Source organism: Zophobas morio, unplaced genomic scaffold (assembly GCF_036711695.1).
Source record: "Zophobas morio isolate AGI-343-1 ecotype UQ-CSIRO unplaced genomic scaffold, CSIRO_AGI_Zmor_V1 ptg000002l, whole genome shotgun sequence".
NCBI classification, from domain to species: domain Eukaryota; kingdom Metazoa; phylum Arthropoda; class Insecta; order Coleoptera; family Tenebrionidae; genus Zophobas; species Zophobas morio.
The window spans coordinates 6,325,245-6,348,631 of NW_026972107.1; the positions used below are offsets into that span (position 1 = coordinate 6,325,245).

The 23,387-nt window shown below is 32.9% G+C and overlaps 2 protein-coding genes and 1 long non-coding RNA gene across 3 annotated transcripts in view; all 3 read left to right on the plus strand.

The window, feature by feature from the left end:
• Rg (rugose) overlaps positions 1-23,387 on the plus strand; it is a 255,743-nt gene that overhangs the window by 117,859 nt on the left and 114,497 nt on the right. The gene's annotated exons all lie outside the window — the stretch shown is intronic.
• On the plus strand, positions 7,570-8,249 carry LOC135139951 (uncharacterized). The gene is made up of 3 exons (XR_010282220.1): positions 7,570-7,843; positions 7,897-7,954; positions 8,025-8,249. It is a non-coding gene; the product is annotated as an uncharacterized LOC135139951 (long non-coding RNA).
• LOC135140016 (putative nuclease HARBI1) lies at positions 8,391-10,132 on the plus strand. Its single transcript, XM_064070427.1, has 6 exons — positions 8,391-8,427; positions 8,481-8,562; positions 8,618-8,765; positions 8,817-8,961; positions 9,024-9,317; positions 9,370-10,132. The coding sequence occupies exons 3-6, from the start codon at positions 8,709-8,711 to the stop codon at positions 9,483-9,485; spliced, it is 612 nt and encodes a 203-aa protein (XP_063926497.1). The 5' UTR covers positions 8,391-8,427; positions 8,481-8,562; positions 8,618-8,708; the 3' UTR covers positions 9,486-10,132.

Here is a 23,387-nt window from a genome sequence, read left to right on the forward strand (position 1 = left end):
TACAAAAATTGAAAAACCCAAAGTTTAAAAAACGAAAAATTGAATATCCAAAAAGTAAAAAGTAGAGAAATCGAAAAACTGAAATTACAAGATTGAACGAATTATCCGAAAATTGGGAAACTAAAAAATTGAAAAATTGTGAAATCGAAACGTCAAAAAAGCAAAATCAAAAACCTGAAAAATCGAAAAATTGAAGAACTGGAGAACTGAAAAATCGAAACTTTGGGAAGTCAAAAAATAGATTGACAAATCGGAAAACTCAAAAAACCAGAAACGTCAAAATTTGAAAATTAAAAAATATTGAAGAACTGAAAAACTGAAAAATCAAAAAATCGAAACTCGAAAATTAAAAAAATCGAATAATTCAAAAATTGAAGAGCCGAAAACTAAAAAATTGAAAAACCGACAAATCAAAAAATCCAAAGATCGAGATATCGAGGATTCGAAAAGTCGAGAAGTCGAAAAATCGAAAAATTGAGAAACCGAAATAGGCCAAAATCGAAAAGTTAAAAATGAAAAAAAAAAGATAAATCATGAGATTGAACAATCAAAAGATCGAAACATCCGGATCTCGAGAAATCGAGATCTCAAAAAATTGAATAATCGAAAATTTAAGAATTCGGATAATTGAAAATTTAAAACATCGAAAAATTTAAAAATCTAAAGTTTAAAAAACGAAAAACGAAAAACTGAAAATTTAAATCGAAAAATCCAGAAGTCGAAAAATCGAAAAGTCGAAGAATCAAAATACGGGAAAATCCCAAAACTGAAAGAAATATATAAAAATTGACAAATAAAAAAATTGGAAAATTGAGAAATCGAAAAACCAACAAATCAAAGTCGAAAAATCAAAGAATTGAAGAACTGAAAAATCGTAAAACTCAAAATAGCAACGTCAAAATTTGAAAAATCGAAAAATCTAAATTTTAAAACATTGAACAATTAAAATATCGCAAAATTGAAAAATGGAGGAATCCAAACATCCAAAGATCAAAAAATTTAATTCGAAAATCTAAAATTTAAAATTCGAGAAATCTAAACTCCAGAACTAAAAAATTGAAATATCGGATAACTGAAAATTCGAAACATCAATAAATTGAAAAATTGGTAATCTGGAACTTGAACAATCAACACATCGAAACGTCTGAATTCGATAAATTGAAAATTCAAAAAATTGAAAATCTGAAAAGTAAAAAGTCGAGAAATCGAAAAATTGAAAAGTCGAACTACTAAATTATCCCAAACCTGAAAAATCACAAAATTGAACGAAATATCCAAAAATGGGAAAATTCAAAAATTCAAAAATTGGGAAATCGCAAAGTCAAAAAATCAAAGTCGAAAAATCGAAATATTGAAAAATCAAAAACCTGAAAAATCGAAAAATTGAGGAATTGAAAGATCGAAACTTTGGGAAGTCGAGAAATGGGAAAACCAAAATATAGATTAATTGAGAAATCGGAAAACTGAAAATTCAGAAACGTCAAAATTTGAAAAATTAAAAAATACTGAAGAACTGAAAAAGCTAAATTAGAAAATTGAAAAACCGACAAATCGAAAAACCGACACCTCGAAAAATTCAAAAATTTAGACATCGAGAAATCGAAAAATCAGAGGATCGAGAAATCGAAGAGTCGAAAGCTGAGAAAAAAAGTTAAAAATTGAAAAATTGGTAATTCAAGAAATTGAACAATCAAAACATCGAAACATTTGAATTGGATAAATCGGGAAATAAAATCGAAAATTTTAAAACAGAAAAATTGGAAAAATCGAAAATTTAAAAATTCCGAAAATTGAAATATGGAAGAAAGAACACTGAAGAAATCGATAAACCTAAAATTTTAAAAATTGCAAAGTTAAAATATGGAAAAGTTGAAAAATTGAGAAATTGAATTATAAAACAGTCGAAAAATTGAAAAATGGGAAAATCAAAAATAGATTAATTGAGAAATCGAAAAACTGAAAATAGCAACGTCAAAATTTGAAAACTGAGGCATGGGGAAATCGAAAAATCAGAGAATCGAGAAATCGAGGAGTCGAAAGCCGAGAAGAAAAGTTAAAAATTGAAAAATTGATAAATCGAGGAATTGAACATTGAAACATCCGAAAAAATTGAAAAATCGAAAATTTAAAAATTCTAAAAATTGAAAATTTCAAAAATCGAAAAGTTTAAAAATTGAGAAATCGAAATATATAATAGTCGAAAAAAACTGAAGATCCAAAGAATAAAAAATCGAAAAATCCAAAAGTCGAAAAAACGAAAAGTCGAATCAAAATATTGGAAAATTCCAAAACTGAAAGAAATATCTAAAAATTAAGAAATTAACAAATTGGAAAATTGAGAAATCGAAAAACCAAAAAAGCAAAGTCGAGAAATGGGAAAAACAAAATTTGAAAAATTGAAAAATAGAAATATGTACTGAGGAACTGAAAAATGAAAAAATCGGGAAATCGAAAAATGTAAAATTTATAACATTGAATAATTAAAATATCGCAAAATGGAGAAATCCAAACCCCAAAAAATAAAAAAAAAATCGAAAATATAAAATTGAATAATTGAAAAATCAAAAAAAAATAACATGAAAACATTTAAAAACTGACACATCGAGAAATCGAAAAATCAGAGGGTCGAGGAATCGAAAGCTTTCTTCTCGACTTTTAAGTAATTCGTCGATCCTCTGATTTTTCGATTTCTCGAATTCTCAGTTTTTGAAGTTTTCGGTGTTTCTAAGTTAAAAATTGAAAAATTAATAAATCGAGAAATTGAACAATCGAAACATCTGAATTCGAGAAATCAAAATATTGAAAAATCGAAAAATTTTAAAAAAGAAAAATTGAAAAAATCGAAAATAAAAATTCAGAAAATTGAAAAATTCAAATATAGAAGAACTGAAAACTCGAGAAACCGGAAAACCTAGAATATTAAAAATTGAAAAATTAAAACATCGAAAAGTTGAAAAATTGAAAATCCAAAAAGTAAAAACACTAGATATTAAAGAATCCAGAAGTCCAAAAATCGAAAAGGCGATTTAACATGCTTCCAATAACTACAAATTGGAAAATGTTGATTTTTTTTTTCAAAAAAATCTTGACGTCCAAGGTAAAAACTCAACACGGATTCTACTATTAAATTAAATACTAAAATTTGGAGATTACGTGATTTCATTGTTGGTGACAAATTTAGGTGAGCGTTTTAGTATTTGATAATACAATTTGAACATTATGTATTAAATCGTTAAGATGTTCAAGAACTTTGTTTACCTATTCGCTGTAAAGTCCGACCAGATCACCTCTAACGAAAGTTGGCTTATAGTTAGATAAATCGCTTAGAGTCGATATTGGAGTGAGTGCGTTCTGGTCTGTAGATCAAACAAGTCCTCAGGCGACGAACTACTTTATATTGAAATGCAAATTGTCAATGCAACCGGAAAATATTTATTCGACATTTTTATACAAAATGCTAACAAATACCATATGGACCTGTCGAAATATGTTTATACAGGCTGACTGCGAAATACATGCAAAAAAAAAATGGGCAATAGCTCACAATATGATTATGTCACTGGCAAAAATTCACGGTCCTAAGTGGTAGCAGTGTCTAGAAAAAATTATTTGAAATTAAATGTAAATTGTTATACGCGCCGCTGGTAATGTTTCGTGACCTACATAATTACTGCAATGAATGGGTAGGGGATTCGGAGTAAGAACCAAAAAAGTAACTTTATCAGGCACTTTTTTAATCGCAACGTGAAAAACACGAAAAGGGCCAGTCATTATCGAGCGGTCGTTGAAATCGGTGTATGGTCCAGTTTTCCAATGCAGAGTGTGTCGATATGGTGGTACAGCATCTCCGAGATCATGTTACCTTCAACCTCAAATTTACGATCGTGGTCATGATGGGGCAGAAAGGAGAATTTGGATTTTCGCAGTTTGTAGTGCATCCTACATTAAAAGAACACGGCCACATCCATACCATGTTGACAAAGTGCACGGTTTGGAGTCCACTGATTGTCCACGTTGTGTAACTCACTTTTTGTCCGATGGAACTCCACATAGTCGTCAACAAGTACGATTTCAAGAGACGGTTTTCGAGAAAGGTGTATTGGTTGGATGAAACAATTCGTTTGTGGAAATCAACAGTGTCCAGAAATTATTGAAGAGCTTCAACAAGTGAAAGTGGCAGCCGCTACTCCGGTGTTTTTTTGCCTATCAACAAACCTCTTGCGACGCTCTGACGCCTGTATTGCTAGTCAAGAACAACATTTTCAACATTTCTTGTAAAAAGGTAGTAGCATTCTAAGTTGCTCTTATTTCTGTTCCAATAAACAATGTAAAATCGTTGTGACAAGGACCAAACATCCGTCAGAATCAAAATTACCAAAAAACTTTCACACTGACCTTTAACGATGAATGAGTAAATGAATGAACGAATGATAAGTAGCAAAAAGTCGGTTTTACTTTTAATTGAAACTGAAAGTGTTTGGGTCGTTTTTAGTCGAACGTTTTTCCAACTCTGTTTACAAGGTGGCTCAGTGCCTTCGTGTCGAGGGTGGTTCATGGGGGTTTTGCCCCATTCGATTTTTAATTTGTTTTTTCTATATTTCGGCTCTAGTGGGGTGTGGGATGCCGTGGTTAAAATATTTGCATATATTTCGCAGTCACCCTGTATATGTACCTACGTGACGCCGAAGCTGACAAGACATCGATATGGTCTTGTTGTATAATTACAAGAACTAATGTCAAATCCTGCATGTACACTCTATTTTACAACGAAAAGCTTTTGCGTCAAAACCTTTACCTCCTAAAACGGATTGTGTTTTGAAAAGGGTCATAAAATTTGTAAACTCTATCAAGGGAAAAGCGTTACAGACTCTTTTTTTGTTAGAAGAATTTGTGAAGACGTGGGTTCTTTATGCGTAAATCTTCTTTATAACAGAAGTAAGATGACTTTCGAGTGGTTTTCCAGTTAAAAGCAGACTTTTTGATATACTTAACACGAGAAATCGGAATATAAGAACTTATTTTTCAATTCTATTTGATTTCTTAAGCTGGCTTTTCTTAATGGTATTTTCGTCCACTTGAATAGTAGTCTGCAAGACCGATGTTAATTAATGTAATAACAAAAACAGATTTTTGGTCGACTTCAGTTCTGAAAAATTGTATTCATTCCAATGCCTTCACGAACTCAGAAGATTTAGCCAACTATAGTGATACATTCCAAGCACGTTATTGTAGACATGCAAATTAGCATGCATAGTTTACATCAAAACCTCTGCAACTATTTCTCTAGAGAAATCCACAACAATTGTAATAATTACAGATGGATACTGAATCCGTTATTAGAGAATTCTTTTCAACATGCTGAGATTCCGACAAACAGGAAGGCTGATTTAGATAAGAATTGTCCTCTAGTTGGCACTCGATGTTTACTTAATCCTCTAGCCAGAGACCGATTTTGTTAGTTGACCTTATTAAGAATTTAAGAAAAATAACAACCTGAGAATTTGCTCATTTGAGAATCACAATATCGTTGAAAATTTTTTATTATTTTAGCAACCTACGCAGATTCTATATTAATATGCCTCTACAAAGTGTTGTTTTCGTCGGTCAAAATTCAACTCTCGGAAATGTTTTTTGCCACAAGTCGCGCCCTCCGAAGCCGTAATTAAGTTACACATGACTCAATTTTTCCGTTCTGCATGCAAACCAGCTAATTCGAAACCGTCAACGGCCCATAAAACGCAGGAATAACATCATGCACACGTGATAATGACGTAGAATAAACGCGACAATCGCCGACAGATCTATATGGAAATGCGAGGGTGGTCCTCTTCGGACCCATTGTTGTCGTGGAGGCCATAATTGGGTTAGAACTCATACCGACGACTGAATCAAACTGTCAATGGTATTTAACGAGACCCAAAGTGAGGCTCGAATACACAGAGGGCTTTAATATTAATTGTATTCATGATTATCGATTGTCTAAAATTATCGGGAGGGTTGATGGTGGCGGTCGTCGGCGATGGTATGTATCAACGTCGAAATCGAATAAGAGACTTTTATTTGCATGTAAAACAAGGTTTGATGGATAACCGCTTGTTTGAAAACGGAAACGAATACATATTTTCGGCGCAAATATTTGCATGGTTGGATGGATGGAAATCGCAGCTGGAGGTTTCTTGTGAGTCCGAAAACGGGCCGGGGTGGCAGATGAATTACTCGGACGTGTGGGCTGCGGCGGCCGATGATAAAGGGTGGTATTGTGTATAGATCGTAGTGGGATTGTGGGGAAGGTTTGCATCATATATGATATACCCGTAAGGTCGATATATTAATTCCCAATTTTTCGTAAACGATTCGATACTTTTAAGCAAAGAGCTTAATTAATATTTATTTAGTATCTGATGATTTAATAATCCACTACATATTGACACGTCTCTGATTGATGCCACTGATGCAAATTTAATCACTCTTGTAGGTAAACTTGTCGTGATGTCACAGCTGTCTCATGTCAAATATCCTTTAATCTGAAATATTTATTGCCACAATTTTATGCCTGATTTAACCGCATCCAGAGTGTTGGAACGTTGAGCATTATTCATCCTGGAAACAATTGACGATCCTTCTTGGCAGACAAACTACGAACTAACTCATTAAGTTGACTATGAATTTGCATTTGAATGCCTTTCAATTTGTGGATTTCTTTAAGCAAGAAGTTATTGTTAAAATTTTGCACTGCATGAATTTGACGTTTCATAAATTTGCAACTAATAAAATTTAGCACGTGAATAAAAGGCAGAACGAACCATTAGTTTGGCATGTTCAAAGTTTTATAATTACAACTCTGGACAAAAGTTAAAATATACTCTGCAACGAGCACTCATCCTTGTTCGAGCAAAAACGTTTTGAGGTGTAGTAAAAGACTAACTGGCAACTTTAATTAAAAGTTCTGGTTATATGAAACATTGGTCACCGAATTGATAAACGAAGCTGCATTCATATACATCAAATAAAAAAAAAACTGTAAAATCATAAGACTTCTGGTCTGAGAACTTGTTTGATCTACAGACCAGAGCGCATTCAAGCCAATATCGACCTAAGCGATTTATCTACAAGCCGACTTTCGTTAGAGATAACCTGTTTCGACCATCTGCTCGGAGTTTACAACGAATAAGTGAACAAAGTTCGTGAACATCTTAACGATTTAATACATAATGTTCCCGATTGACAAAATTAAAACATGGTAAAACGCTCACCAAAATTTGTCACCAACATGGAATGACCTAATCTCCAAATTTTACAATAGTAGATGTAATTTAAATTTTACAACCTTCGTTTATGGTTTATGAATCCGTGTTGAGTTTTTACCGTAGACGTCAAGATTTTTGGAAACAAATCAACGACATTTTCCACTTTATAGTTACTGGAAGCATGTTAAATCGTTAGTCAAAATTTATCTGTTCATATCTCCAGAAATTGATGATGTCATCGTACAATTTTGTCAAATAAATATTATTTATAATTATAATAATAATTATTATTTAAATGTTAAAAAGTAGCATAGTCCAGGGACCTTACTCCTGACAAAACTCACCGATGAGTTTTGTCACTTCGTGACATATGTCACCGAGTTTTAGTGACATCGTACTCTTGATACGTGAGAAAAAACGTGTGTGAGTTCTATCATCAAGTGACTTATTTTTATGACTGACGTACTCCTGACAAGTGAGAAATTTGTCACACACGATAAAAGCCGTTCACAAATCAGTGAGTGGCAACGATCAGAAAAACAGTGGTGACTTTTGTACCAAAGCTTTTATACATGTGTTAATAGTGTAAATGGGAGGTAGGTTTACTAAAATTTTTTGATTGAATTATTTTCTAATTTATAAATTTTAGTATTCTTGTAAATCAAAACATTTTCAGAAGTACATCTCAAGGCGGCAGCAAATAAAAAGTACCCACATTTATAAACATTTTTTACATATGTTTCTTCTATTTTTCTAAATGGATTTTTTTTCTTTTAGAAAACCATTTACCCAATATAAAATGGATGAACTTCACATGGCCGATATTTTAGAAGAACTGGAAGATGCTGAAGAAGATAATGCAATTGTTCCAGCTTTACGGGTTACAATTGATCCGTTGGAGACATTACCGGAAAATCAATTTGTTAAAATCTTTAGGGTGTCAAAAATTTTATTTAGATTTATTGTGGGGTTACTTGCACCATTTATGCGTCCTCAAAATCGTGGTACATATTTGGCTATAAACACGCGTGTAACTAAAAATTTTAACTATTTACAACATCTAAGAATATAATCTAAATTCATACGAAATCAGTATAAATATGGTACTATTATTTTAGGTGTTGGCTGCTTTACGGTTTTATGCCGGAGGGAGTTATCAAACGGATATTGGTGTCAATAAGTTTGTCTCCATATCTCAACAAAGCGTCAGTCGTTCTATAAAAGAAGTTACAGATGCTTTGAACAGACCACAGATTCTGAATAGATTTATCAAATTTCCTCAAGATATTCAAGAATTGAATAGTTGCAGACGAAAGTATTGTAGTAGGTAATATTTCTTCCCAACCAACCCATTACCGGCATTCCTATAGATTTTACGAAAAATTTGGTTTTCCTGGAGTGGTAGGATGCATAGATTGCACTCACGTTGCAATAGTACCTCCTGCAGGTAATAATCCTGAAATGCCAGAAAGGGCTTTCGTAAACAGAAAAGGATACCATTCTATTAACGTGCAATTGGTAAAGCAATATTTTATGGTAGAAATGAAATCATCTCAGAAATATTTTTAGATTTGTGACTCGAATGCAAAAATTTTGAATATTGTAGCAGCTCATGCCGGCAATACGCATGATTCTTTCATTTGGACCAATTGTGAGGTCGAAAGGGTGATGAGGCAAATCCACGGTGAGGGACGATCAAATTATTATTTGTTAGGTGTGTAACTCAGCTAGTAAAAATGATCCATTTTAATTAAAGTACTTAATTCTATGTTGTAGGTGATTCAGGTTATCCTCTCCGACCATGGCTACTAACATCATTTAATTATGAGCCAGCTCCTGATACACCTGAATACAGGTACAACGTGGCTCACAAAAGTGTTAGGAGTATAATTGAAAGATGTAATGGGATACTGAAGGCCAGATTTAGATGTTGCCTTAAAGATCGAGTGCTGCACTACAAGCCAGAAATGGCGTGTAAAATAATAAACGCATGTGCTGTTCTTCACAATTTGTGCACAGACCACCACATGCCTGTACCCGAGGATGAAGAAGTAATAGATGTGAATGACGGTGAAGCAGGGAATATTCGTTGATCAGTGGGAACTAACAAGAATTTGTTTAGGTTTAATTCAAGCTTCACCATTGGAAGAAAACGAAAGAGCACAAGGACGCATTAATCCAGAATTAGTGGCGGGAAGGAATACCCGTGCTCGTTTGATTCGAGCTAGATTTCAATAAACCCCAAAAACTAATTCATTATACTTAATTTTCAAATTATTATTGATAATAACAACAAAATTCTATTCTTCAACAAGTAAACAAAAATTACGGTTTCAAAGTAAGTAATGCATTTGCAATATTATTCAGTGCTGCAGCGATACTTTGTACCTCCTTTGATTGGTTTCTTAAAACCTCCAACTTTTCTTTATAATAACCTTCTTTAATTTCAAGCTTTTTTTTGAGATAGCTAGCATACTCGTCGTGGCTTGCCCGTAAACGTTTCTGCCTTTTAGAAACAACAGGGACATTAGTCACCGGTGTTGGTGCTGTTTGGGACTTCGAGGGCAATTTGCGATGGCTAGTAGGAGGCGAGTAGGAATTTTCTGTTCTAAAGCCATCACAACTATTAACAGACGAAGGGCTAATTGGTGGCGATACGTGAAAACGTACATCAGCAGATGTTGAAGGCTCATTACTTGAAATTTCGTGAGACGGTGTCTCTGTCGACCCCCACGTCACTACTGGCTGTGGCACATTAAGGCCCCTGATAGCCATGGGTGATATTAAAGTGGCAATATCTTTTTCCAAACGATTTAACGGTTGGATATCTGCAGTACCGCCCCCAGTTTTTTTTGTTTCTTTTAAATTTTTTGCAGCTTTTTGTTTCGTCCGCATGCGCAGATCTTGCCATGTTTAAAATACAAATAAAATATACCAACCAATATTTTGTTTTAGTGTTATTCACACCTTTCGCCAAGATTTCCAGTCACGTCCTGGACCCGGCAAGCTGTTTAATTCCTCTGCCAATTTCATCCACAAATTCCGTGCGTCCACTTTTGTGAATTCAGAGGAAAATTTTCCCGACAGCAATTTGGCATTACGCTGCATAAACTCGATTAAACAGCTTTTTTGGTCTTCACTCACTTTCATTTTTCAGTTTATGCTTGGGTATTTAAACTTAAATGAGAACTTGTCAAATTAATTTGACAGTTGTTGCACAGTTGCCATATCGTTTCGGTGAGAAAAAGCGTCAGTGCATTTTGTCATCTCACCGATTGTCGAGAGTACGTCAATTAAGGAAATGAGTGACTTTGAAAATGATGAGTTTTGTCATCAGTGACAAATGTCACCCAAGTCGAGAGTAGACCCCCTGAACTTGTGGTTTATTTTTCGGCTTTCAGATTTCTCGATTTTTCAACTTTAGGTGTCTCAATTTTTCAATATTTCAATTTTGGGCTTTTTCAATTTTTCAGTTCCTCAAATTCTCGATTTTTTCATTTTTCAATTTTTTTTTTTCAATTTCTCAATTTTCCGATGTTTCAATGATACGATTTCTCAGTTTTTATACTCTTCAATTTGGCTATTTTTAAATATTTCGATTTTTCAAGTTTTCAAATTTTGACGTTTCAAAATTTTCAATTTTCCCATTTCTGAACTAATCTTGTTTTTTTTTTATTTTCCCTTTTCTCGACTTCCCAAACTTTCGATTTTTCACTGCTTCAATTCTTCAATTTTTGGATTTTCAATTTTTCGTTGAACTTTAGATTTTTCAAATTTTTCACTGTTTTAGACTTCGATTTCTCAATGTTTTCACTTTTCGTTGTTTTAAATTTGCAATATTTAAAATTCCAGCTTTTTCAATTCCTCGAGTTTTCAGTTCTTCTATATTTCAATTTTTCAATTTTCCGAATTTTTAAATTTTCGATTTTTCCAATTTTTCTTTTTTAAAATTTTTCGATTTTTCAATTTTTTAATTCCGTGGTTTATCGAATTCAGATGTTTCGATGTTTTTATTGTTCAATTCCTCGATTTATCAATTTTTCAATTTTTAACTTTTTTCTCCGCTTTCGACTCCCCGATCTCAGTTTTTGAATTTTTCGATGTTTCGATTTTTGGATTTGTCGGTTTTTTGATTTTTTACTTTTGGGCTTTTCAATTTTTCGATTTTCCAATTTTTCCGTGTTTCGATTTTTCAGTTATCCGATTTTTTAATTTTTCAATTTTTAATGTTCCGAGTTTCGATTTCTCGATTTGTCGATTTTTCAGTTTTTTGATTTTTAAATTCTAGATTTTTGAATTTTTATGTTTTGATTTCTCAATTTTCCGACGTTCAATGATACAATTTCTTCAATTTTACGATTTTTAAATATTTCAAATTCTGACGTTTCTAAATTTTCAGTTTTCCGATTTCTGAATTTCTGATTTTTTTTTATTTTCCTATTTGTCGACTTCCCAAAGTTTCGATTTTTCACTTCTTCAATTCTTCAATTTTCGATTTTTCGACTTTCCTTTTTTAGTTTTTCGATTTCTCACTTTTCCAATTTTTTAATTTCTCAATTTTTTGGATATTTTTTTCAGTTGTGGGATTTTTTGATTTCTCGATTTTTCAATTTTTCCACCGTTTTAAACTTCAGTACCTCAATTTTTCAACTTTTCGATGTCTCAGTTTTTGAATTTTTCGATTTTTGGATTTCTTGGTTTTTTGCTTTTTTACATTTGGGCTTATCAATTTTTCGATGTTTCGATTTTTCAGTTATCCGATTTTTTAATTTCTCAGTTTTTTATATTCTGGAGTTTCGATTTCTCGATTTATCAATTTTTCAGTTTTTCAGTTTTCAAATTTAATATTTCCGAACTTTTATTTTTTGATTTCTCAATTTTCCGAAATTCAATGATACGATTTCTCAATTTTTGCCCTCTTCAATTTTACGATTTTTAAATATTTCGGTTTCTCAATTTTAAAATTTTGACGTTTCTAAATTTTGCAGTTTTCCGATTTCTGAACTAATTTTGTTTTTTTTAATTTTCCCATTTCTAGACTTCCCAAAGTTTTAATTTTTCACTTCTTAAATTCTTCAATTTTCGATTTTTCAGGTTTTTTGGTTTTTTATTTTTTCGATTTCTCAATTTTTCCAGTTTTTTTCTTTCTCAATTTTTTGGGTATTTCTTTCAGTTTGGGATTTTTCAATATTTCGATTTTTCGATCTTTGAATTCCCGGATTTTTTTATTTCTCGATTTTTTACTTTTCGGATTTTCAATTTTTCGTTAAACTTCAGATTTTTCAATTTTTCGACTGTTTTATACTTCGATTTCTCAATTTTTCAACTTTTTGATGTTTTAAAATTACCAATTTTTAAAATTCTAGGTTTTTCGATTTCTCGACTTTTCATTTCTTCTATATTTCAAATTTCCGAATTTTTAAATTTTCGATTTTTCCACTTTTTCTTTTTTAAAATTTTTAGATTATTCAATTTTTTGATTTCTCAAAATATTGAATTCAGATCTTTCGATGTTTTGATTATCCACTTTCTCGATTTATCAATTTTTCAATTTTTGAGTTTTCTTCTCGGCTTTCGACACCTCTATTTCTCGATGTCGCAGTTTTTGAATTTTTCAATGTTTCAATTTTTGAATTTCCCGGTTTTTTAATTTTTTACTTTTGGGCTTTTCGATTTGTCAATTTTCCAATATTTCAATGTTTCGATTTTTCAGTTATCCGATTTTTTAATTTTTCAGTTTTTTATATTCTGGATTTGTCGATTTTTCAGTTTTTCGATTTTTAAATTTAAGATTTTCGAACTTAAATTTTTTGATTTCTCAATTTTACGATGTTTCAATGATATGATTTCTCAGTTTTTGTCCTCTTCAATTTTACGGTTTTTAAATATTTCGATTTTTCAATTTTTCAAATTTTGACGTTTCCAAATTTTCAGTTTTCCGATTTCTGAACTAATCTTGTTTTCTTATTTTCCCATTTCTCGACTTCCCAAAGTTCCCATTTTTCACTTCTTCCATTAATCAGTTTTCGATTTTCCATATTTTTTGGTTTTTCAAATTTTCGATGTTTTAAGCTTACGATTTTTCGACTTTGCTTTTTTAGTTTTTCGATTTCCCACTTTTCCAATTTTTTTAATTCTCAATTTTTTGGATATTTCGTTCACTTTTGGGATTTTTCAATATTTCGATTTTTTGCTTCCTCAATATTCTACTTTTTGGATTTGCAGTCTTTCAATAAACTTTAGATTTTTCGACTATTTTATATATAATTTTCTCAATTTTTCAACTTTCCGATGTTTTAATTTTTCAATTTTTAATATTCTAGGTTTTTTGATTTTACTCTTGGGCTTTACAATTTTCGAATTTTTATTTTTTAATTTTTTGATGTTTAGATTTTTCTCCATTTTTCAAATTTGCCATATTTTAATTGTTCAATGTTTTAAACTTTATATTTTTAGCTTTCTCGATTTTTTTATTTTTCAGTTGTTCAGTATTTAAATTTTTCAATTTTTCAAATTTTGACGTTGCTGAATTTTCAGTTTTCCGATTTGTCAATCAATCATTCTTTGATTTTCCCATTTCTAAACTTCTCGAAGTTTCGATTCTTCAGTTCTTCAATTCTTCGATTTTTCGACTTTGTGTTCTTGGTTTTTCGATTTATCAATTTTCCAATTTTTTAATTTTTCAATTTTTAGATATTTCTTTCAGTTTCAGGATTTTCCAGTATTTTGATTCTTCCACTTTTCGATTTTTGGATTTTTCCATTTTTTATTTTTTAGATTTTCAGTTTTTCCTTTTTTAAATTTTAGATTTTTAGATGACTGTTTTATATTTCGATTTGTCACTTTTTAAACTTTTCGATGTTTTAAATTTTCAATTTTCCGAATTTTTAAATTTTCGATTTTTCAATTTTTTGGGATCTCGATTTGTCGAGATTCGGAAGTTTCGATGTTTTGTTTGTTCAGTCGCTCGATTTATAAATTTTTCCATTTTTAACTTTTCGACTGTGGCCTATTTCGGTTTCTAAATTTTACGATTTTTCAGCTTCTGGATTTTATGATCTTTTTATTTTTCGTTTTCTCGATGGATGTCTCAGTTTTTGAATTTTTCGATGGTTCGATTTTTGAATTATCCGATTTTTCAATTTTCCAATTTTTTAAATTTTCGAGTTTCCATTTCTCGATTTGTTGATTTTTCACTTTTTCGATTTCTCAATTAATATTTTTTGATTTTACCATTTCTCTTCCCAAAGGTTCGATTTTTCAGGTTTGGACTTTTCGATTTCCCAATTTTTCAATTTTTCAATTTTTGGATATTTCAATTTTGTGATTTTTCAGTTTTTCGACTCTTGAATTTTGCTTAAATTTTTCGAGTTCTGGATTTTCAATTTTTCGTTTTTAAAATTTTAGGTTTTTCGATTTCTCCAGTTTTCAGTTACCTATTCTACATTTCAATTTTTCAATATTCGAAGTTTTTAAAATTTCGATTTTCCAATTTCTCGATGTTTTGATTTTTCAATTATCCGATTGTTCAATTTACAATTAAAGAATTAATTCTTAGTTAAACAAAAAAATAGTCGCATGCCAACATAAAACATCTGTAAATAAAAGAGTCTAAATAACAATTTCCCGCAGAAATTCTAAACGCTTAGAGTCGACATTGGCGTGGTCGCGATCCGGTCTGTGAATCAAACAAGTTCTCAGTCGACGATTACATCTATGTTGGTTTTGCCGGATATGACAGTAACTTTTTTATTTCAGATGACAATTTTTGTAGTTTTGTACTAGTAGCATTTTTTGCACAGCCAGACGTTATCTTTTCCTTTCTTTCCTCTTAGAACACTAAATCGCCCGACCTCAAGCTCTCCCTAAAAGGTGTTAGTTCGAGCTAAAATCGTTTTAGCCCTAAATAAAGTCGTCTGGAAAATAAAACTTACCACATACGTTGATGTATTTTTCCACTCCAGATTTCCGCCTGTGCTGATCTCTCACAACTGCGAAAGCGTTAACATCCTTTGACCACTCAGAAATGGGATAAACGATTGCGTGTAAAGTTCGTGACGTAAGTGCCTACTTCGCCCTCATTACAAGAAGCCGCTTTCAAATTTAATTTTATCGCGCGACAGTCACGCGACCGATAAAGCTCGCCGACTTGTTATTAAAAAACGTGTTTTCCGATGGTTGAAGGCAACTCTAATTAACTGTGTTCGATATTCGTGATTCTCTTCTTATCGTCTCGTCGTCTCGTTTGATGGCTTCTTCGCCCAAACAGCCGTCGATACCACAGCATCATCCTTGGCCGATTTAATGTGATAACATCGTTTCGGTGTATCGATTCGTGCGACAATCCATTAAATATGACTCCATCTGATATAATGGAATTTCGGGAAGAAGACGTATTTTTCCGATAAGCGTCAAATTTGTTCTGGAACTACGAGCGATTTAATCCGATTGAAAGTGAATTTGGGTTTTTAGTTTCGGAGTTAAAGATCACTTCGTGTGTTTAATTCGGCTAATTTAAATTTGCTTAATTGAAGTGTGTAAGTTGGCCGGTCAAAGCTCGTCCGGCTTAATAGTAGAAATTCGAAAAGCTCCTTTATTGCCTTTAACTAGTTCGAACTTCAAAGAGTGTTTAAATTCAAAATAAATTTATCCGCTCGATCCACAAATTTTCGATCGGGGAGCTTTTGCTGTTTTTACGTTTTGTGTACCCGGAGCTCAATTAATTTTTAAAATAAATATTTGGGAGTTTGTTATGATGTACAGTAATTAAATCAAAGCGGATTTTTTTGTTTGAGTTTTGGGGTGCAAATATTTGTACTCAATTAAGTCTTTTATTTTTTTAAAGGGCGACAAAGGGATTTTTTATACACGAACTACTGCTGAATTAGTATTAAATGCACTCCGAAAAAGACAAAGCATAGTCTAAACACAAGATTTTGCAGCAGCGCTCTTGGAGGAATGTAATCATGCAGACTACGTCTATATTAAAAAAGAGACTGCCAAGTTTAATTTGAATTGTGTATTTTAGACGTACAATCGTATTTCCCAATCACATTTTTCAGAAATTTAATAAAACGACCCCAACCCTCCTGTCAGCTGACATTTGCGCATAAATTTTCAATTGAAACGCACAATAAAAAAGTCACCAATCGTGTGTTTCTGTTAGTTGTATTTCAACAACCACTTACTACATCGTCTAAGGGAGTTTTAAATTAATATAGACGAATTGGATGTCTTTTACGAAACTAAGCCTCGTTTAATGTGGTCGTAATTTGATTGCGTCTCCCACACAACAAAGTAGCTCGCAATAATTAAAAATAACTGTGGCCGCACTTTACGACCGTTAATGCCGCTATTTTACTAAAATCGTCGTAATTGCCCGCGAAACCGGCCCGCAGGCAGTGATTGAGGCCATCTTTATTGCAAACGATAAATCCTCGCAGCGATGATACTAATTGCCTGGGGAATTTTAAACGGCAATTTCCCTGTACAAGTGTTTCAGACGACCGGAATCTGCACTTATTTCACAATTATTTGTTGTAATTTAGCGGAGTTTTTCGGCCCATTTTACCCGAAAGGCACGATTAATTTTATGTGCAATTGTCCGTCCACAAAAGTTAAGGGTTATTACCTCGACGTCGTTTTAGCTAAATCGACCTTAAAAAACGAGCCGCCGTTGATACGTGATTAATTTTATTTTTTTGGTATTGACGTTTTTTGCGCCAGAACGAACTCGGGTTTTTAATTTTAATCAACCAAATAATAGAATGCTACTTGGTTTCGTTTCCATTTCTGGAAACCATAGAGCTTTTGTTTCGTTTTTCTCCCGCTGCTGCGTCATCGGGTTTCGAAATTGTATCGAATTCATTTAGGGTCGGTTAAAGATGTTTTTGCTTACATTCAAAAGCTGGTTTTTAGATTTTGTAATGTGTTTGAATCGATTCTGGGCTGGGGAAAAATAAAGAGGTAAGAGGATACAAATCCGTCTTTGTGAGTCGGGGAATTTGCTTTAATCTTCTTATAATAAAAATGGAATTATTTAAAAGCTCCCCGATCGCAAAGGAACTTTTATGTATTTCCCAGTCAAATTAATTACTTGGGACTTCTTTTAATTATTCTTCGGCGAACTAATTGAAGTGTGAATTTAATTAGAAATCATCTTTTCGAGACGTGATCGCGAGATACAGAATTTCTGGAAGATCGGTCGATTTCTGCTGAACGAACAGAATCGAAAAAGTTTTTTTGACAACGTTGGAAAAAAATTTCTCTAGCCAATGTTCGTGTTCCCAAGCAATGTGTATTCCTATTTTCCTTGTGCAAAACAAATTTTAAGTTCACGGTTTGTTTACAAGTTGTCATATTTATTTACTAAATGTTTCTCGGCGAATTCGGTATACATTTCTTACTCCATAGTTTTTATCCCATTTTTGTTGGAAAAAACTTAACTGAAATGAATATCGTATGTTTTCAAGGTAGCGGTGGTTTCTGATAAAAAATACATACGCCGAATTTTCGCAAGCTTCCGTAACTTTATTGGAACGGACGTTTCCTTTGTAATGAGGTGTTCTAAAATGTTACAGGCGTAGCTTTTGCAAATGTGAAACGTGTACTAAATTGGAAAATATTTGCTCTCCTAATTATGTAGCGCTTCCTGCGGAACTAATTGGAACAAGAACTCATTTCATTAGCATTTTGTTCGTAAGTGATGTTTTATTAAAATTGAATGCATGACCTAAATGAATTTTCATGTTTATCATAACGTGGACAGCACATCCACAGATTCCCTTTTTATTAAATTAGCAAAATTTATATTTTGGATGTTGTGTAATGGAAAATGGTGGATGCGCCGGGTTTTTCCGCCTGTTGAATTTTGCCGTGGTCAATTTGATTTATTAATAATAGTTTTCATACGACGATCATTTTTTAAAGAACTTATTATTTATTATTTGACAAAATTACAAAATAGCGTTTTGTAGCCATAAATTTTCCATTCCGGACTTCTTTTGTTTTCGGTAAATTACGTTCAGGCTCCTCGATATGCCCCATAATGGTGGATGCGCCGGTCTAATCACCCTAGGAAGCCGTTCTGTGAGTGACATTTTGTCGAGAGGCCATCAGGTTAGGCTTTGACGTCACCTACCGTCCATTCTCATCACAAAGTGCGACGTGTGATCCAAACAGATGACACCCGTCTGTACGTCCGATTCATAAATCACGGTGATGAATCGGCCCCGTATAGACGCCTATATGCACCCGTAAATATCGCTTCCAGAACGGGCCGCTTTTTTTTCATTACGGCTCGTGCTTTTTCCCGGATTGGACGGCATGTTTTTTTAAAAAAGCCGCCTGAGGACACATTCTCAGACGCCTTAAGTGAAACGTCTCAATCCTCCGGAAGGACTGCCATAAACTCGGAATTTACTGGCCGTAATAAATGTAAGTTTTGCGCAAGAACGCGACGTGTCTCGGCATAAAATATTCTTTATTGATTGGATAAACGGGCGATGTTTTAAAAGTGTCAGCGTGTTTTATCATGAGCAAATATGGGCTTTGTTGTTGGTGCAAATGTGCGGTCTGTAACACGAGATTCCGCTGGAATGGGCATGTAGGATAGGGGCGATTGTACATGCGAGGGGGGTTGGATTGCACAGGTTGGGATTGATTGATTGCCGTATTGGGTATCTGTAATTGTGCCAAATTAGTTATCTCTGGAAATAACGCCATATCGTTTTTTTAATTTCATTTTAAGTGATTACCATTTGTTGTTTATCTATTCATCTTTTATGCATACATGCATTAGTCATTTTATTATAATTTCGGGTTGTTTTTAATGTAAACAAAATACGAGCAGCCTCTGATAGGACTAACCCCATTTCAAGATAAATTTCAGCAATTTTAAATTTTTGTGCTGAAATGGTGGAGGCGCCGGGGTAAAAGTTGTTTTTCCTTTTTTAAGCACATGAAATGGTATTTTTGCAGAACTTTTGATATGTTGATTACCAGACAAAATTACAGAGCGAGAGTACATATATTTGATTCAAGATAAATTATCTCTTTTTCCAACATTAATTTTTTTCATCGTCCAAATACTGCTCAGGAAATTCACAGAAATTTCCAGATTCGCGCTTGGTACCAATCGTGCTTTAAAAAGTTCCATTTTTGTTTGCACAAAGAAAAAAGCAATCAAAACCAATCAGTGAAAAATTATATTCCATTAAAATATAATGCTTTTTAGAAATGAAGTTTCTCAAGTAGTTTGAATATTTTTTTCCTTCCTATTCCGAACCAGCGATAAAGTTCTGGAATTGCAGGCTTAGAAGAGTTCGATATTCTAAACTTTGACTCGATGCAGTCTTAAATAAGTGGGCATTGGTGCTGTAAATCTACTTTGGTTGTAAAATATGTATTCAGTTACAGAATTAAAAGAAGGGAAATAGTATTTTTTGTTAACAGATCAATCTGATCCAGTGAGCAGCAAAATTGAATATTGTAATATTACACCTGATTGCACCAGAAAATTGAAAATAACCATAGAGAAATGGTTTAAGTTTATTTAGACAGACCAAGTTAGGGTTTAACTCTACACATCTATAGTTCTGTACACACAGTTATTGCGATTATCATACAATGTTGTTTATTTTTGTGCATAATGTAGTATCGAAATCCAAAAATCCATCTAATTGGTTTTGTTGTCTGTGAGGACGTCCCGATTTTTTGAGGAATTTAATAATATACAAAAGTATAGAATTTTTTTTATTAAATGTTTATACATTTACGAATATTTCCCGAGTGTAATGTAGGAAAGTGTTGCCTTAGGTTCTATTTAAAAAACATATACTGTGAAATTCGGTTTACAGTAAGTTATGGTGTGAATTATAAGATGTTAATAATTTTTTTTTCCGTTTTTCTCTTCCAAAATTTGATGACGTTATCTACAATTTTGCTGAGTAAATTGAATTCAATTTATGGGCGGAGCTTAATTGCAAACTCCAAATTTGTCTACAAAAATTTGCCATTTTAAACATGTCTCAAGTTTCTTGCTATGAAAAGATGACTACGAGTATATATTAAGAAAACCAGGATAATGTAAGCCCCGCCCACCCGCCCTATCTCAGTTTTGAAGATTTGTTTCATTCGTCGTGAACCAAGGGGGCGGATCGTAACTGCAAAATCCTTATTCCTCCACAAGAAATTAAAAACATATTTTTGAGAATCGTGTTGTTCAAAGAAAACTAATTGTATTAAGTAAAATAGAGCCAAAGATTAGTACCAACCATCCTTCTCGACCTCAATCGTGACGAAATTTTCATTCGTTCTCAAAGCGAGGGGCGGGGCGTAATTGCTAAATCGGTATTTCTCTAAAAACATTTACTATTTTAAACATGTTTTAAGTTTCTTGTTGTGAAAAGAAAACTACATGATACGAAGAAAATGCAAAATGTAAGCCCCACCCACCCACCCTATCTCAATTGTGATGAATTATTTTATTCGTCGTGAGCCAAGGGGAGGAGCTTAATTGTAAAATCCTTATTTCTCTACAAAAAATTAAAAACATATTTTTGAGTATCGTATTGTTTAAAGAAAACTAATTGTAATAAGTAAAATAAAGCCAAAGATGAGCTCCACCCATCCGTCTCGATGTCAATCATGATGAATTTTTCATTTGTTTTCAGACCGAGGGGCGGGGCGTAATTGCAAAATCGGCATTTCCCTACAAAAATTTACCATTTGAACATGTTTTAAGTTTTCTGTTGTGAAAAGAACACTACACATGATAGGAAAAAAGGCAAAATATAAGCCCCGCCCACCCACCCTATCTCAATTGTGATGATTTGTTTTATTCACCATAAGCCAAGGGGGCGGATCGTAACTGCAAAATTTTTATTTCTCTACAAGAAACTAAAAACATGTTTTTGAGTATGGTGTTGTTCAAAGAAATCTAATTGTATTTAGTAAAATAAAGCCAAAGATAAGCTCCACCCATACGTCTCGATCTCAATCACGATGAATTTTTCATTTGTTGTCAAACCGATGGGAGGGACATAATTGCAAAATCGGTATTTCTCCATAAAAATTTACTATTTTAAACATGTTTTAAGTTTACTGTTGTAAAAAGGAGATTACACAATACACATATTAGGAAAAAGGGCAAAATGTAAGCCCCGCCCACCCACCCTACTCAATTGTGATGCTTTGTTTTATTCGTCGTAAGCCAAGGGCATGGATCGTAACTGCAAAATCCTTATTTCTCTACAAGAATTTAAAAACATGTTTTTGAGTATCGTGTTGTTCAAAGAAAACTAAATGTATGTATTAAGTAACAAGAAAGCCAAAAATAAGCTCCACCCATCTGTCTCGATCTCAGTCGTGATGAATTTTTCATTCGTTGTCAAACCTAGAGGCGGGGCGTAATTGCAAAATCGATATTTCTCTGCACAAATGTGCTATTTTAAAAATTTTTTAAGTGTCCTGTTGTGAAAAGAAGGCTGCACATATTAGGGGGAAAAGCCACTGTTTTTTTCTCTCAAAATTTGATGACATTCGTTATCTACAATTTTGCTGAGTAAATTGAATTCAATTTAGGGGCGGAGCTTAATTGCAAACTCCAAATTTGTCTACAAAAATTTACCATTTTACGTTTGTTTTAAGTTTCTTGTTGTGAAAAGAAGACTAGACATATTAGGAAAAAAGGGTCAAATGTAAGCCCCGCCCACCCGCCGTATCTAAATTGTGAAGATTTGTTTTATTCGTCGTGAACCAACGGGGCGGATCGTAACTGCAAAATCCTGATTTCTCTACAAGGAATTAAAAGCATATTTTTGAGAATGGCGTTGTTCATAGAAAACTAATTGAATTACATAAAACGGAAACCAAAGATAAGCTCCACCCACCCGTCTCGATCTCAATCATGATGAATTTTTCATTCGTTGTCAAACCGAGAGGCGGGGCGTAATTGCAAAATCGGTATTTCTCTGCAAAAATGTGCTATTTTAAACATGTTTTAAGTGTTATGTTGTGAAAAGAAGACTACACATATTAGAGGAAAAAAGGCCACTGTTTTTTTTTCTCTCAAAATTTGATGACGTTATCTACAATATTGCTGAGTAAATTGAATTCAATTTAGGGGCGGAGCTTAATTGCAAACTCCAAATTTGTCTACAAACATTTACCATTTTAAACATGTCTCAAGTCTCTTGTTACGCAAAGATGACTACGTATGTATATTAAGACAAACAGGAACATTGTAAGCTCCCCCACCCGCCCTATCTAAATTGTGATGATTTATTTTATTCGTCGTTGAGCCAAGTGGGCGGATCGTAACTGCAAAATTCTTATTTCTCTATAAGAAATTAAAAACATGTTTTTGAGTATGGCGTTGCTCAAAGAAAACTAATTATATTAAATAAAAAGGAAACCAAAGATAAGCTCCACCCATCCGTCTCGATCTCAATGTCGTGATGAATGTTTCGTACGTTGTCAGATCGAGGGGCGGGGCGTAATTGCAAAATCGGTATTTCTATACAAAAATTGACTATTTTAAACATGTTTTAAGTTTCCTGTTCTGAAAAAAAGACGACACATGATAGAAAAAAAGATCAAATGTAAGCCCCACCCACCCACCCTATCTCAATTGTGATGATTTGTTTTATTCGTCGTGAGCCAAGGGGGTGAATCGTAACTGCAAAATCCTTATTTCTCTACAAAAATTTAAAAACATGGTTTTGAGTATCGTGTTCTTCAAAGAAAACTAAATGTATTAAGTAAAAAGAAAGCCAAAGATAAGCTCCACCCATCTGTCTCGATCTCAGTCGTGATGAATTTTTCATTAGTTTGTCAAACCGAGAGGCGGGGCGTAATTGCAAAATCGGTATTTCTCTGCAGAAATGTGCTATTTTAAAAAAATTTTAAGTGTCTTGTTGTGAGAAAAAGACTACACATATTAGAGAAAAAAGGCCACTGTTTTTTTGTTCCAAAATTTGATGACATTATCTACAATATTGCTGAGTAAATTGAATTCAATTTAGGGGCGGAGCTTAATTGCAAACTCCAAATTTGTCTACAAAAATTTACCATTTTAAACATGTTGTAAGTTTCTTGTTGTGAAAAGAAAACTGGACATATTAGGAAATGAGGGCAAAA